The 15,472-nt window shown below is 44.5% G+C and overlaps 1 protein-coding gene across 1 annotated transcript in view; it reads left to right on the top strand.

Annotated features, from left to right (window-relative positions):
* LOC109996375 (cryptochrome-1) overlaps positions 1-14,261 on the top strand; it is a 28,242-nt gene extending 13,981 nt beyond the window's left edge. Inside the window, exons 6-15 of the mRNA XM_020650456.3 lie at positions 848-936; positions 1,172-1,312; positions 2,043-2,354; positions 2,447-2,598; positions 6,046-6,248; positions 7,048-7,155; positions 7,277-7,486; positions 9,595-9,675; positions 9,934-10,061; positions 10,819-14,261. Of these exons, the coding sequence (XP_020506112.2) occupies positions 848-936; positions 1,172-1,312; positions 2,043-2,354; positions 2,447-2,598; positions 6,046-6,248; positions 7,048-7,155; positions 7,277-7,486; positions 9,595-9,675; positions 9,934-10,061; positions 10,819-10,827 (1,433 nt within the window). The 3' untranslated portion in view covers positions 10,828-14,261. The remainder of the gene's footprint in view (positions 1-847; positions 937-1,171; positions 1,313-2,042; positions 2,355-2,446; positions 2,599-6,045; positions 6,249-7,047; positions 7,156-7,276; positions 7,487-9,594; positions 9,676-9,933; positions 10,062-10,818) is intronic.
* Positions 14,262-15,472: the final 1,211 nt, after the last annotated feature.

Genomic DNA, 15,472 nt, shown 5'->3' with positions numbered 1-15,472 from the left:
AGTTTCCATTCACAAAAAGGTTAACGCTTTGCTCGTGTGCTGGAGCCATCTGCCGCCTACACCTGTGCAACTATTCCAAACACTGCACAAATCAGACACTAGAGGTGTTCAACTTCAAGAAGAAAAAATCTATAAGTGTCCGTGCACGTGTGCGGCGTCTTCACCAGACAAGCTGTTGTTTGTCCTTTTAATAACATGTTAACCCTCTTACACTTACACCGTCAAGATGCCGAGTTTTTCCATTCACACTCGCACAGCTCTGCAGACATCTGCCCCCCGCCCCCCATTTCATTTCAACAAACATGTTTTCAACATAAGATGTTGAATGAATCAAAAAAGAAACTATCCCCAAGAAAAGAAGCAGCAACTTTAGAAATGAATACACAGACATACATACACATCAAAACAATGAAATAAGAGAGAGAAAAAATAAAATAAATAAATATTTTTAAAAGAAATTAAAATTTTAAATTAAATACATTTAAATAAAAATAAAAAATTAAAATAAAATAGAAATCAAACAGATGTTTCAGTATGTAGCATAGAAAACATGAGATTTGTGCATGAAAGACACAAAATGATCGATTGAACATCTTGGATAGATTCTGGACTATTCAAGGAGTCGTCAAAGCAACACGCTTAGACGCAGCCTGATGTGCTTTGTTGTCGTCATCAGCAGGTCGGAGCGTATCCTGACCGCCTCGGTGAAATGATTTGTTGTATAAGATTTTAATCTGATGTACATGACATAACTGACTCTCAGATTGTTGACTTGAGCGACACGAGGAGTGCATAAAGTGCTACAGAAAGCAGAGAGATAATCTGGATTTTTTTGTTTGTTTTTCAGGCTTTGACATCGAGGGTCTGCCTACAGCTGTGTGGCCAGGAGGAGAAACCGAGGCTCTGACGAGGATAGAGCGCCATCTGGAGAGAAAGGTCGGTACTACAGCTCACCAAAACTTCAATCACAGCACGGTGCAAAAGTCCAAATGACACCCATCTTTATCACTCTGTCTCTTTATGATGATACGACCAGATCTGTTTGACCTGTTGCCCTTGCAATATTTTTTACCTTTGCAATAGTTAAATTTCCATCTGTGCAATACATAATGCCCGATGATGGACTCTACTCTGTCTCCATTAAATGCCCATGTCTCTCCGTCTCTTGCAGGCTTGGGTGGCCAATTTCGAACGCCCCAGGATGAACGCCAACTCGCTGCTGGCCAGCCCGACAGGCCTCAGCCCCTACCTGCGCTTCGGCTGCCTCTCCTGTCGCCTCTTCTACTTCAAGCTCACCGATCTGTACCGAAAGGTTAGAGTAGCTATTTGTCTGGGAAAATAGTTGCTCGCAAACCTCCTCTCAGCATGATAGATAAAATTGTGGTAGGAATGATCACGGCATGTTTTTAAACCGCTTAACAAAATGTACAAAGGAATATTTATGTATGGTAAGAATCAAGTCAGAGCCTAAAGAGCTCTTTCCCCTCAAAGGAAACAAAAATTACAAGTTTGAATCTTTTCTTATTTGGAGATGACGGAATAACTAAGTTGAGATCTCTAGAAAACAACCAAAATTAGAGACTGGACCGATCCGATCTTACATCTGTATCGGGTCAGATATTGATGTAGTTTACATATCGGACTGACAGCGCCGATCCAAGTCACAGATTAAGAACGATCGTTGGTCACTATTTTTTTCTACTATTTTTTGCATAAATCTCTTAAACAACTCCAGCCCTGCTCAAAAAATATCAAATATTGAGTAATTATCAGGAATTTAACCCTTTAAATGCCAGTTTGATTACATGATTCTGGTATTTAAAGGGTTAAATTCCTGATAATTATTATCAAATAGTGATGCATGAGGGTTAAACATTCTCAACTCAGAACAGCAAGATGTTGTAAATTATAAAAAAAAAAGGAAGTAAAGATGATATTACTGACGGACATAAATAAACATATTTGACCTTTGACCTCTGCAGTTTGACTGTTGGTTCATCACCGGGTGTTTTAACGATCTTTCCTGCGTTGGTTTCTTCCAGGTGAAAAAGAACAGCTCCCCTCCGCTCTCTCTCTACGGCCAGCTGCTGTGGCGGGAGTTCTTCTACACGGCGGCGACCAACAACCCGCGCTTCGACAAGATGGAGGGCAACCCCATCTGCGTCCGCATCCCCTGGGACAAGAACCCCGAGGCGCTCGCCAAGTGGGCCGAAGCCAAGACGGGCTTCCCCTGGATAGACGCCATCATGACCCAGCTGAGGCAGGAGGGCTGGATCCACCACCTGGCCCGGCATGCCGTGGCCTGCTTCCTCACCAGGGGGGACCTGTGGATCAGCTGGGAGGAAGGGATGAAGGTGAGGAAGCGGGATTTGAACAGTGGAGGGCGAGGAGGGTCAAAATGTCTCCTGAAAGAAAGTCAGTCATTGGATGGATTTTTGTGTCCCAGGTCTTCGAGGAGCTGCTTCTAGACGCTGACTGGAGTGTGAACGCCGGCAGCTGGATGTGGCTGTCCTGCAGTTCATTTTTCCAGCAGTTTTTCCACTGCTACTGCCCCGTGGGCTTCGGCCGGCGCACCGACCCCAATGGGGACTTCATTAGGTGGGTACCTTTCCTCGCATCGCCCATTGGTTACAGCTGCTGACCCACCACCTGGATGGCACCCTTCCTCCCTCTGTCTCTCTGGAGTACTCACATGTAAGGGGACACATCGAGAACCAAATCCACTCATACAGAATTAGAGCGGGGTCGCCACTGAGGAGGGGTTTAAAAGGGGGGGCGGAGGGAGGAACCGAGACCAAGACACACCCTAGACCAGAGTACTCCGAGACAGAGACAAGACCAAGAGATTTAGGGATCGAGCCAAGACAAGACCAAGACAAGACCAAGACATTTAGGACTCAAGACCAAGACAAGACCAAGACATTTAGGAATCAAGACCGAGACAAGACCAAGACATTTAGGAATCAAGACCGAGACAAGACCAAGACATTTAGGAATCAAGACCGAGACAAGACCAAGGCAGACCGAGTAAAAATGCTTTCGATTCCAAGACGAGACTGAGACCTTCAAAAAGTGGTCTCAAGACCAAGACCAATTTCGAGTACTACAACACTAAAGCAGAATCTTTCAGGGAAAGTCTTCATATATTCTCAAGGTAGCCTATTATTAGTTCTGACAGAATAAATACTTCAATGTGAAAATACTAGAAATGGGAAAACAACCAAGAGGCACACACAGGTCATAAATGAGGACACATAACCCGAGACAGGGAGAGAGATGGAGGGATCAAGGGGGACCACCAGGTCTTTGGGTAAGTGAAAGACAAAGAACATTCATTCCCTTCCCTCTTCTTCTTCTTCTTTTTTTTTTTTTTTTTTTTTTTGTACCTGTCTGTCCATGTTCCTTTCTGTTTAAACTTCAGCACTTTAGCTTTTTGGAATCAGGCATGTCGTGTTATAATCTCACAGTGTTATTCTTTGCGTACCTTTTTTTTTTTTTTTTTTTGTGTCTGTGAATGTCCCTTTTGGTGATTGTGTGCACGTGCAGTCCTCTTTTTAATTCACATATTTATTGTTGCCAGTAGATGAATTCTTCTCTTTCTCTCGGTGTGGCTCTGTGTTTGTGATTTTTGGCTCATCTGGTTTTTTGGGGGGGGATTGGGGGAAGAGTTCAGCTATCCCTCTCTACCCTTTTGTAGATTGTAGTTGATTGCTTTTAAGTTGAATGGCCGTGCCCACGCCCCACCCACCCTATCCCCCGCCCCCACCATCCAGGTGCAGCCTGGTCAGGGCTGCCTTGGATGGAAGTCGGCGGGGAACGAGTTGATAAAATCGGTGGTGGTGTGCTTTTTTACTTGACTGTGAGACCCTCAGGGACGGGGGGGCCCCAGCAGCACCCTCTGGGCAGGTTTGTGACTCGGTGGCGTCTCATTACATCAAAAGGGATTCTGACCGCTTCGTAGGGAAACGCACACGCCTTGCCTGCATTCCTTTACGTAGAGGACCTTAAAGCATTTCCCAAAGGGAAGTGAGGAGAGGCGTTCGGACCGACTCCGTGCCACCGCAGGCGTGCTGGGAGCCGGTCCGTTGTCCAGACGCTGGACGAAGCCCCTCGTCCGACCCTTTGTGAAATGTTCAGAGGTGCTCTGCTTCTGTGAATGCAGCCCTGCCAGGTTCAGGTGGACCTGGAGCCGGGGCTGGTTCATATAGGCACTCCAGAACACACACACACACACACACACACACACACACACACACACACACACACACACACACACACACACACACACAAGCGCTTACCATACAAGGAGAGGACTAACGGTCTATACTTCACAAGTGTGGCCTTGTCTTTCTGGTCATTTTAAAAATACAAAAAAGTAATACCACATTTACTTGTGATGTCTTTAACCATAATATTACTTCAAATTTCAAGTTTCTAAGAGTGGACTTGCAGGCTTGAGACATGTCTTCTTAGGCACTGATGAACACACACACAGACACACACACACAAACACTAAGATTTCATTGACACGCCTTCCAAACACTGCCATGCACAGAATGCATTCAAAGCAATCTGGATGCTCGCACACACACTCTGCATCAACACCACACGCTGTCCTCTGTAGGACCGCTTGTTACTGGCAGGTCGTGGAATCTTCAGGGTTGTAGTCCCTGTTGGTGAAATGAGGGGGGTCCCTTAGTGGGCCAGCCCAGAGCGTGATGCTGTGGTTTGTGGAAAGGGGGGGAGAGTCAGCAAAGAAGGGGGCGGGGCTCTGGGCGTGCTGACCACTTAAAAGACAACCACCACAGTCTGAGGGACCAGGGGAGCAGGCATGACCTCTTCTCTTAGTCCACCACTGTCTGATTATTGGGGAGGGGGGTAAAGAGGGAGGGAGGGAGGGGGCGGGCCTGGAGCTGTGAGGTATAATGGAAGACTTCTGTCGTCGACCAAGAACTTTAAGTTTAATTATTTTTGCAGACATTTACCTTAAGATGCTTTAGCTACTGACTAAAAGTAACATTTTGTGAGGATGAAGTAGTGGTAGAAGAAGAGATCCCTCAATGGCAGAACTTCTTCCACCATACACCTGCTCCGGTCTGGGTTGGATGGCAGCGTGGGGGGGGGGGGGGGGTGTGAGGGTCAACACACTCTGCTTTCTAACTGCGTGTTACAGTAGACGTCTCCTAGCATCATCAAGCAAAGCGGCGGTGAACTCTCTCTAGTGACGGGGGGCGGTCTCCTTGAGAAGGCGGAGAGCCGTCATGTCATGCCCTCGCCCTTCCTACTCCCCCCTCACCCACCCACCTCTCCACCCATCCCCCCCCAACTCTCCTCTCTCTCTCTCTCTCTCGGTGCACTGTGTCACTTCCACAGCTCCACTTGCTCTCACCTCTCCCCCACTCCTTTGCCTCTCTCTGCCCCCCTCCCCTACCCCCACCCCCCTCTCCTCGGACTCGGTAAGGTGGGACCATGTTCAGTAGGTAGGTGGCTTCTCTTTGTCACACAGAGAAAATCCACGACAGGCCAAACTTCAGCAGGGTTATGAGATGACCTCTTGGAGGATCCGGTGTGACTTAACTCTCTCTGTGTTGTTGTTTTGGGACCACAGCCCCCCTCATTTTGTTTTTATATTTACCTCGTTGTGATCTGTAGTCCTCTTTGCCAACTGGGATGCTAACTCACCTCAGTGCCAGAATCTGCAGAAGACTGTACTGTAGCCACACTGTGCAGTGTTGTTGCTTGGTTTGCAGCTTTCATTTTTGTAGCATCTACAAAATCTATAAAACCCAGAAGCATGAAGTGCTGAAGACCAGCATGCTTTTATCAGTCACAGTACATCCACAGTCTGTAAACACACAATAACTCAGTTCTAATGCCTTCAATGTCAAAGATTTAACCCCATTTTTTTTAAGGAGTTGTTTTAAAAGAAAACCTTTTTTTTTTTAGCAATCCCTGCATCTCCCCCCAACCACTGATTATAACTCTGCAACCTTTAACATCGTGCCGACGCAAGACAGCGAATCTAATGTCTCCCTGTGCTTCCAGACGATATTTACCTATCCTCCGAGGTTTCCCCGCTAAGTACATCTACGACCCGTGGAACGCCCCGGAGTCAGTGCAGGCGGCCGCCAAGTGCATCATCGGCGTCCACTACCCGAAGCCCATGGTGCATCACGCGGAGGCGAGCCGGCTCAACATCGAGAGGATGAAGCAGATCTACCAGCAACTTAGCCGATACAGAGGACTGGGTAAGGACCTGCAGACATTCTAGACGCTCATTCAACATGTTGGCTAAATAGAGAAATATAGAAAACAAGCTGTCCCTAAATTCTTCCTGCCAATGTAGCAAAACGTTACACAACCAAGCGTCAACGTCCATAGTTAAAAAAAAAGTACAGCCAATGCAGAAGTGCAAACAACTGCAGTTCCTCGAGTGTCCACTTGAGGCTGACTGCAAAAAGCCAAGGTCCCATATGTTAACATTATTGTTCAAAAACACTTTGGGGTTACACTTTATAATAACCATCATTTATAAAGGGTAAATAAGGGTAAATAGATAGTTAATTAACCATTAGTTAATAGTTATTTACTGTTAACAAACAATGAAATGATAGTTAATAATGTTTGCTTTATTAAATATTTACAAACCATGAACAAATATCTGGTCCATGTGTCTCTGTAATGTTTATAAATGTTTTATAAACCATCTCTTAAAGGTGTATAAATCATTTGGTCATCATTAACGAACACTTTATAAAGTGTATGAAATGTTATAATATGTGTATCAATAAACTGTTAACATAACATCAATTAAAGCATAACAAATCATTAGCAAACATTATTAACTATAATTTCATTATTTGTTAACAGTAAATAACTATTAACTAATGGTTAGTTAACTATCTATTTACCTTTATTTACCCTTTATAGATGATGGCTATTATAAAGTGTTACCCAGTTTAGGTCTCAATTGCTCATTTATGAATTACTAAGAAATGCTTTGAGGTTTCGTTTTTCCCTAACCCGTCTTGCTCTCTGGTCTTTCAGGCCTGCTGGCTTCTGTGCCTTCCACCAATGGGAACGGGAACGGAGGAATGATGGCCTACTCTCCAGGAGAGCAGCAGCCAGGGACCAACAACAACAACAGCTCACATTGTAAGTCACTTTTATTTAATCGAAGATGTCCATATTTTCTTACACATCTTCTCCCAAGGCGTCGTTGGTTAAAAAAAATTAAATTAAAGTAAATCTTTCTTTGTGTGTGATCTCGTCTCAGTGCCTGGAGGGTCGTCGGGGAACTCCGTTGCTACAGCTAACGGCAGCGGGAGCATCCTACTCAACTTTGATCATGAAGAACATACCGGACCCAGCAGCGCTGCACAACAGCAACGACTACAAGCACTCCCACAACAACAACAACAACAACAACAACAACAACAACAACAACAACAACAACAACACCAACAGCAGCAGCATCAACAGCATGGTAGGTCACGACCTCTGATAAACCTGTTTTCTACCTAAATACTAGGACAGCTGGAACACATTTAAGGTGATTTTTTTATTCTTCATTAAAGGAAGAATGTGCAACTTTTTGATCCAGTAGATGTCGCCCTTGAGCACCAGCATAAAAACAAAACAAACAGCTGTTTGGCCACGCCTCCTCTCTCCTCCAGAGACACATCTCCAACCCCCCCCCCCTCTCCTCGCGTTCACATGAAGGAGTTGTCAGTTAGAACTCACCATAATTAAGCATCATTAAGCTCAAGCGGCGGACAGAATTGTCCTCGGCTCGAGCTGCAATCACCTGTGTCCTGCATTGTTAGGGTAGCTTCACATTGCACATAAATTGCAATTCTGCAAGTAAAAACACTTACATGACACCACTCTTCTTCTCACTAGTTCTTGACTAAAACAGCTTTTATAGGGGGGGAGCCGGCCGTCCCGTCCATGTAAACACGGCTCTTACAACAACAAAGCTGGCAACACTCAACGCTTCTGACTCATTGTAGACAGTCATGATTATTTAGTCATGGTATTTACACAGGATAGACTTCAGTTCTGATATATTGATGTGTAAAATGTTGCACATTCTTCCTCACAAGGCAGCACATTTTCTACACAAACAGTATTTTATAACTCAGCAGATGCTGTGGGAACATTTACAGCCAGAGGGTTTATTGTGACTTAGGGAGAGAGCTTTCACCTGTTGCTTACACCAAATGCATCTTGTAGGCTTATGTTGCATCGCCCTCTAGTGGACAGGATATGTAACAACCACAAACTGACAGTAGTATTTGCATTGCTGAAGCCTCTAAACCAGTGGTTCTCAAACTATGGTACGCGTACCACCGGTGGTACGTGGGCTCCCTGTGGTGGTACACAAAGAAATCTCCACAATATAAAAAACAAACCCGTTCAGCATAAAACGACATTTATTTTTTTGTCGTACTCTTATCTTATCTGTCTTGTATCTATTGGGTTGTATTTATATCAAATGTGTTTTCTCCTCTAAATTAATCTAGTTTTTGCAACAAACAACTTTAATTTATGCTCGCACTCAGACATAAACAACAACAGGAGTACGCCTCACGTTTTGAAAAGTTCCACTCGATATTCTGTTATAGTTCAGTCCTGAATCAACAGCAAGCAGCTGTAGGTCTACATTAACAGATATTCTGTTATTTATTGGAGTTCAGCACACAATCGGCAGCAAGCAGCTGTACATTAACATTTTTAAAACGGAGCCAGGAGAAGCTTCAGTTTTGATGCATGTACGGACAGCGGACCTTATCGCTCCCCCTCCCTGTATCTCTCTCTCTGGAGCTCTGAAGCTGATGTGATTCTGCTCTCTTTTGATGTCTTAACACTCCGTAGGAGTCGAGAGGGATTTTTTTTTTAAAAGGCAGTTTTGCTATGTTGAACGCAGAGACTTATAATAAAGCGGCGCTGTTTGCACGGAGCCTGCAGAGCGCGCGCCTGCACTCTCACGCGCTCTCTCTCTCTCTCCCCCGCTCTCTCTCGCTCTCTCAGGCACGCAGCAATTTTATGAATAAATTAAAAATTAAATAAGAACAGGTCGGAAATATACTTGGGCCCAGGTATCGTGTTTGTGTGGGAAACACTGGAGACTAAATATTTCCAAACAGGTAGTTGGTATAAAGTTGTCATTTTTATTGTTCTGCACTTTTGTGTGTGCATGTTCTAGGCTAGCCCTTATTAGGCCTACAGTGTGGCTGCCAGCAGTCAGTAATAAATAATATTATTTTTATTAATTAATTTGCCTCTTGCATGAAATGTGTGTAGAAATAGGCCTACAGTGTATTTTAACATCTACCATAATGGTGGTTCTTGGAGAGCCAAATATTTTCGGAGGTGGTACACAGTCTAAAAAGTTTGAGAACCACTGACCTAAACAATAACAGATCATAATAATAACTGATAAAATGATGAGGTATGACATTCAAATCAGATTTTTTGAAGGAAATGTTCATCTTTTTGTGCACATGTTTGGTAAATGTGGCTTTTTAAGGAGTAGATTAAGTATATTTTAAAGCCCTCAGTTTGACCGCTTGTGTTCTGTGTGTGCTGCAGGATACCACTCAGTGCCAGACGCCAGCCAGACCGTCACCAACAGCCGACTCTACCACGAGTTTGCTGTGCCTCAACACCCGGGTAGGAATCATTTAAATGGAATCATACATGCTGACAAGATGCTTTTAAAATAAGCTGCAAAAAAGTTGTCGATAAAGAAGCAACAGATTTTGTCATATAAGAAAAGGTGAAATCAATTAAAACACTTTGATCAGTCGGTGACCTGGCAGTTTCACATCAACCTGTTCTATTTCTTAATCCTCCACCCACACCAGCACTTTGTCTTAACACGTTGTCCCCCCCCCCCCTTTCTCTCTCTCTTCTCACTGACACATGCAGGCCTCCTCTTGCACACCAGAAGCGGCATCACAGGAAAGAGGGAGCGCGAGTCGGAACGCGAAGGCTCGGGGGAGAAAGACCACATGACGTCGTGCTCCGTGCACAAGATGCGGCGGCAGAGTGCAGAGGTCAGAACGCCCGCTCAGACTACGTTTCATGTGATGCAACTACTCTGATCTAGAAAAACTGTACTGATGAGTCAGACCCAGAGTATAAGATATGAAATCATCCAACAAACACTCTCATGGTATTAATTTCTGAAAAGTGGAATTAACGGTTCTTCTTGAACTCGTTATGACATTGCACAAAAATAGACACCTGAGTATGGCAGCCGATGAATACAGAATGCATAATAAACCTTGAGTGTGCAGGTTTTCTGACGCCACTCGTGCATGTCGCCCTTTACACTCTGAGTTAGGAATGTGCTTGTAGAGGTGAGCCTGTTTTTTAATCACCGCGTTGTATGTACATCTTTGTCCAATAAATTACAAAGGAGGCGAAAAGCTCACGCATCACACAGCTTTACACAAATGTAATCTCACATGCAGCACGTCGGGTTCTGCTTCGGTGCAGACTGTGGGCTGTGTAAATGTCAGCCCCCCCCCCCGTGTTTACATGAGAATATACAAAGCAGCGTTCGCTTTCTATATGCAAAGCGGCGGACGGAGTAAACAGCATAATCTTTGGAAAGGGACAGTGCAGGAAAAGGAGGCTTCCCCCGCTGGAGAGTTTTTTTTACATGTTTAAAGGGTATCGATGAGAGCTCATCTAGATCTGTAGCCAGAAGACTAGAAAAGGACTTTACAAGCTCAAGTCCATTCACCGTTTATATGCTTCATATTTGTACAGATGTAAACAAATTGTGTCTTTTCTCCTTTTCTGCAGACTACTTAAGAGTGGGCGTCTGCGAGACCACCTTCAATCCACGTTGGAGTCACCACCCGGCCAGCCGCCAACGAGCGAAAAAGAGAGAGAGAGGAAATCCCACCATCGCCCCACCTGTCCTCCAATCACACGCCACAGCTCCCTCAAGGGACCGCCTCCTCTTCAAACGCTGAACATTTTAAAACTCTGAACTCTGTTTTTCATTGCAGAAACTCCCCGGGGTGAAAACACAAAGGTGAAAATGTGTTTTTGTCAACACTATTTTGTAGAGGGGGGGGTTAACCAACGACCTCTGACCTCTGACCTCTGACCTCTTACAGTCGAACAAAAAAAACGCCTCAAACTTGCAGCTCGGCACATGTTTTGTAAAATATGAATAAATATTTTTAAAAAAGAACGTTGTTGTCTTAAACTGCCACCAGCAGCAGCCGGTATCTGCTGTGATGTCTGACGCAGCTGCAGATGTGAGTCGTCTTAGATTTAGTCGCTCCATCGTGTAAAAACAGGCGGATGTTGGCGAGGGTTTCCAATACGGTACATCCATGATTTTCTACATTAGCCGGACACTTCTTTACACAAAAGTGACAACTGATGGGTTTTCTGGGATCGTCTATCACTGCCTGAATGGAGCGTTTTCACATCACTCTGTGTGTTTGTAACCCGCCAAACCAACCACAGAAACCTCTCCATGCACTTCTTTAGTTGAAGCGCACAGTTTTACTGTTTGAGTATTTTAAATCACGTTTACAGGCCGTTGTTTTTGTCGCTGGCTATCCGAACACTGCCTTTTCGTAAATGTGGCATTATGGGTAAACGAGTCCTTCTGCAGCTGTAATTGTAGTCCTGTTACTGCGACGTCCACAAGCTGAATTTTCTTCTTATATTCTGTTTTCAGCATTCGGTTCTGAGCCCTCAGTGATTTAAACATCGAACATGTGAAGCGGGCTCTGATCTGAACGCTCAGAGAGAAGTGAAGGGTTCAATTCATCTTTCATTTGTTTCTGGACGTTATAAATCGTGCACAGATCGTTCAAAGTCTTGAGTTCTCTTTGGCTTGACTTTGAACCCCCCCCCCTCAAAGTCAAACACATTTTCACCTTTCCGCCCCCCCCCCCCCATCTCGTCTAAGGATTGGGTTTCTGTCGAAAAACAACAACGTTATGTGGAATAGCAGAGAGAGGATTAACGTCTTGTCGGAACATGGCGGCGAGGCAGGTGGCTGCAACCTCCTCTCAAAAAGGTGTACAATACTTTTCTTTTTTTTAAGATTTCTTATAAAAACAAAAAAAACAAAAAACTTGCTGAAGCAAAAATGGTGGGGGACAAAAAACACACTAGAAGACAGGGGACGCCGTCTTCTCCAAGTGAGCCCAACTACTTTCTGTGATGGAAACAGAAACCAACATTCCCCATGAGAGCAGCGCAGCCTCCCCGACGAAGGATTTCTGCTCCCGAACAAGGAGTTCAACAAACATGAACGTCGGGGAGGCTGGGTCGACATTTTGCACAAACCAGGAAGTGAATGGCAGAACATTGAACTGGATCTCAGTTGTTGCACAAACATGAGGAAGGGTTGCAAAATGCTCGCCACAGTTTGCGCGTCAAAAGGAGGAGGAGGATTGTGCAACAGCGCTGGACAGATAAAGACGGTGTCTTATTTTTTAGTTTCAGTCCCCCTCTCTCTCCACTGTCACCTTTTCCTGCTGGTGAGAAGAATTCAGTCAATGTTGAAGCGGAGAATGTATGAATCCCTTTGTAAAATACACCCATGCCCATGTTTTTAACACACACACACACGCACACGCACACGCACACGCACACGCACACACAATACAACGTTTACAGATAAAACATGAAACTCAAAACACATTTATCCTCACTGGAATCTGACAAACACACCAGTTCCTTCATTCTGATCTGTCCTCCTGTCTCTATCTTTGTATTATATTGTCGTTTATTTTTTTTATTCTTACTATGTGGAGAAGGATCCAAAGTAACCGTTTGAAGTTTTACCTTGAGATGAAAACTTGTTCGCAGCTGGATATTTTTTTAGCAGCACACAAAGATAGAGTCACACGACATCACATACGAGACACAGACATGAAAAACATAACTTTAAAGCTTCTCTCTGAAGTCTGCCCGGTTACACGTTATAAACACAGATTTGAAGCAGATCAGAGGGTAGAGGCTCTGTATGTTGGGGGGTTATGAGTGCAAACACACACACACACACACACCCACACACACACACCCACACAAGATTGTTTTCATGGGAAACTCCTGAAACACACGCAGCTACAAATACCTGAAAAACCCTGATCAAAGCGTGGAGATGTAGAGACATGTTTAAACGAAACCCATATTACACACACTCACACCCTATTCCTCACATACACACACATCACGTTCCTCACATACACACACACACATGCGCTCACACACACACACACACACACACACACACACACATGCAGACAGACATGCACACGCACACACACACATGCGCACACACACACACACACACACACACACAGACATGCACACACACTAAGCCTTCTTAATGGTCATACAGGAGAGTTTCTTGCAGTCTGCTTAAAGCCTCAATCTGCATTTAGAATCTATAAAAGCAGTTTAACTGCTCTGTAAAAAAAAAATAAACAAACACTAATTTCTGCAAACGGTTGAACAATGATCGGCTTCTTTTTTTTTTTTTTTTTCAAGCTGTACATTTTGTATTGACCCGTGTTTTGAGAGCCATGCTCCAAAGGAGGAGAGGATTCTGAAAGGGTGCCTCGTTGACCTCATGTTGAACACTTCTTTCTCACTGTTTGTAGATTCTGTAAAAAAACAAATCCACTCAAATCAAAGAGTACAGGCAGATCTGTAGCCCGCTTTCTGATGTGAAATTTTAACACTCACAACACCAAATCAAAGATGTAAGACTCCCAGCATTGACCTAATCATCATTTACACACTTCTTGGGTTTGTTTATTCTCCTGTATTTAATTGATATTGATCTTTTTTTTTGTTATGCAACGCTTGCAGATTGGGGCTGTAGGTGTGAATGACGTTTTTTTCAGTGGAGATGACTCAGTACTTTTGATCACCTCATGCTGCCCTCTGCGTCAGGAGAAATGATACTTCAAACGGGGGGAGTTGGAGATGGAAAAAGTATTGTATTGTTTCTGTATTATATTTCTGTCATTGTTAGTTTTTTTCCATCACAATGGAGGAGGGGAAAAAACAAGTTGAACCAAGTTTTTTTTTTTCTTTTATTCCTCGCTTTATTTTTGTCCGTTTCGCTTCGTTTTTCGCCTCAGGCGACATGAAGGTGAGAACAGATGCCATCTATCATCTCTGTTCTGTCAACGCTCTGTCTCTCCTTGTGTTGTGCTTGATCAAGTTCATGACAGGAAAATAATAAAAAAATTGTTACAATTTGACGCTGTGTTTGTTTCTCGTCTTCTTCATCCCGTGTGTCCATGGCGCCAGTTTGCTTTGAACTGAGTGGATGAGCTGCTTAGGCTACAATTCTACAATTCACTTAGCGGACGCTTTTTATCCAAAGCTGAACATTACGAGAGTGTAGTACAACACAGGCAAGGATCTAGAGAGGAGGATGGAGACAACGTCAGGAAGTGAGAAAATGAACAGTTTTGAGTCTGATCAGACACACAGGTGCTGACAGGAAGTGACCAGAGGCAAAGCACGTTATCGACAGCTGTTCTGGAGAGTTCTAATCAGTATAGAAACCATCTTAAGATTGTCGTTATCAAACAAAAACCATCGTCATTACCATCATCATCATTAAGGTTGTATAGGTGTTCATAAAGAGCTGGGTCTTAATTTTTTCTTAAAGGTGCAGAGGGACTCTGCAGATCGAATGGAATTTGGTACTTCGTTCCACCACCGGGGGGCGACAGAGGAGAAGAGTTTAGTTAGACACCTTTCATTGGGGCGGCAGTCGGTCAGTCTGTAGGGACTTGGGTTGGGAATCAGAGGGTCACCTGGTTCAAGTCCTGGTGCGGACACAAATACGGAAGATGGTCTGGTAGCTGGAGAGGTGCCAGGGCACCTACCAAGTACTGCTGAGGTGCCCTTGAGCAAGGCACTGAACCCCCATCTGCTCTAGTGCCCTCCCTGTGTAGCAGCCCCACTCTGACATCTCTCCATTAATGCATTGAGTAGCTCAGTCTCTAGGGACTTAGGTTGGGAATCAGTGGGTCACCAGTTCAAGGACCAAAATCCGGAGAATGGTCTGGTAGCTGGAGAGGTGCCAGTCCACCTCCTGATCTCTGCCGTGGTGCCCTTGAACAAGGCACAGAAACCCCAAAAACTGCTCTGGAGGCCCCCTCACGCTGAGACACATGAGACCTCTCCATTAACGCATGTCCACAGATCCTGTTTGTGCATGACTGACTCTCAGGCCCGCGTGTGACAGAGGTGTGTGGGTGTCTGAATCAGGGTGAGGGCATGGATGGATTATTAAGGATTAATAAGTGAGTATTTTGTATTTGTTTCCGGACCTCATGAGAAACCAGTGGATGATCACATTTTGTTGAGATAAGGGGCTCATGCGAATGGCTTGCTTGCGTAGGTGACGCAGTGTAAAACCATAATTTCCCCCCCGGGAATTCAAAAAGAAAAATTTAAG

Source organism: Labrus bergylta, chromosome 12 (genome assembly GCF_963930695.1).
Source record: "Labrus bergylta chromosome 12, fLabBer1.1, whole genome shotgun sequence".
In the NCBI taxonomy this organism is placed as follows: Eukaryota; Metazoa; Chordata; class Actinopteri; order Labriformes; family Labridae; genus Labrus; species Labrus bergylta.
This window is presented reverse-complemented; position numbering and strand designations above follow the sequence as displayed.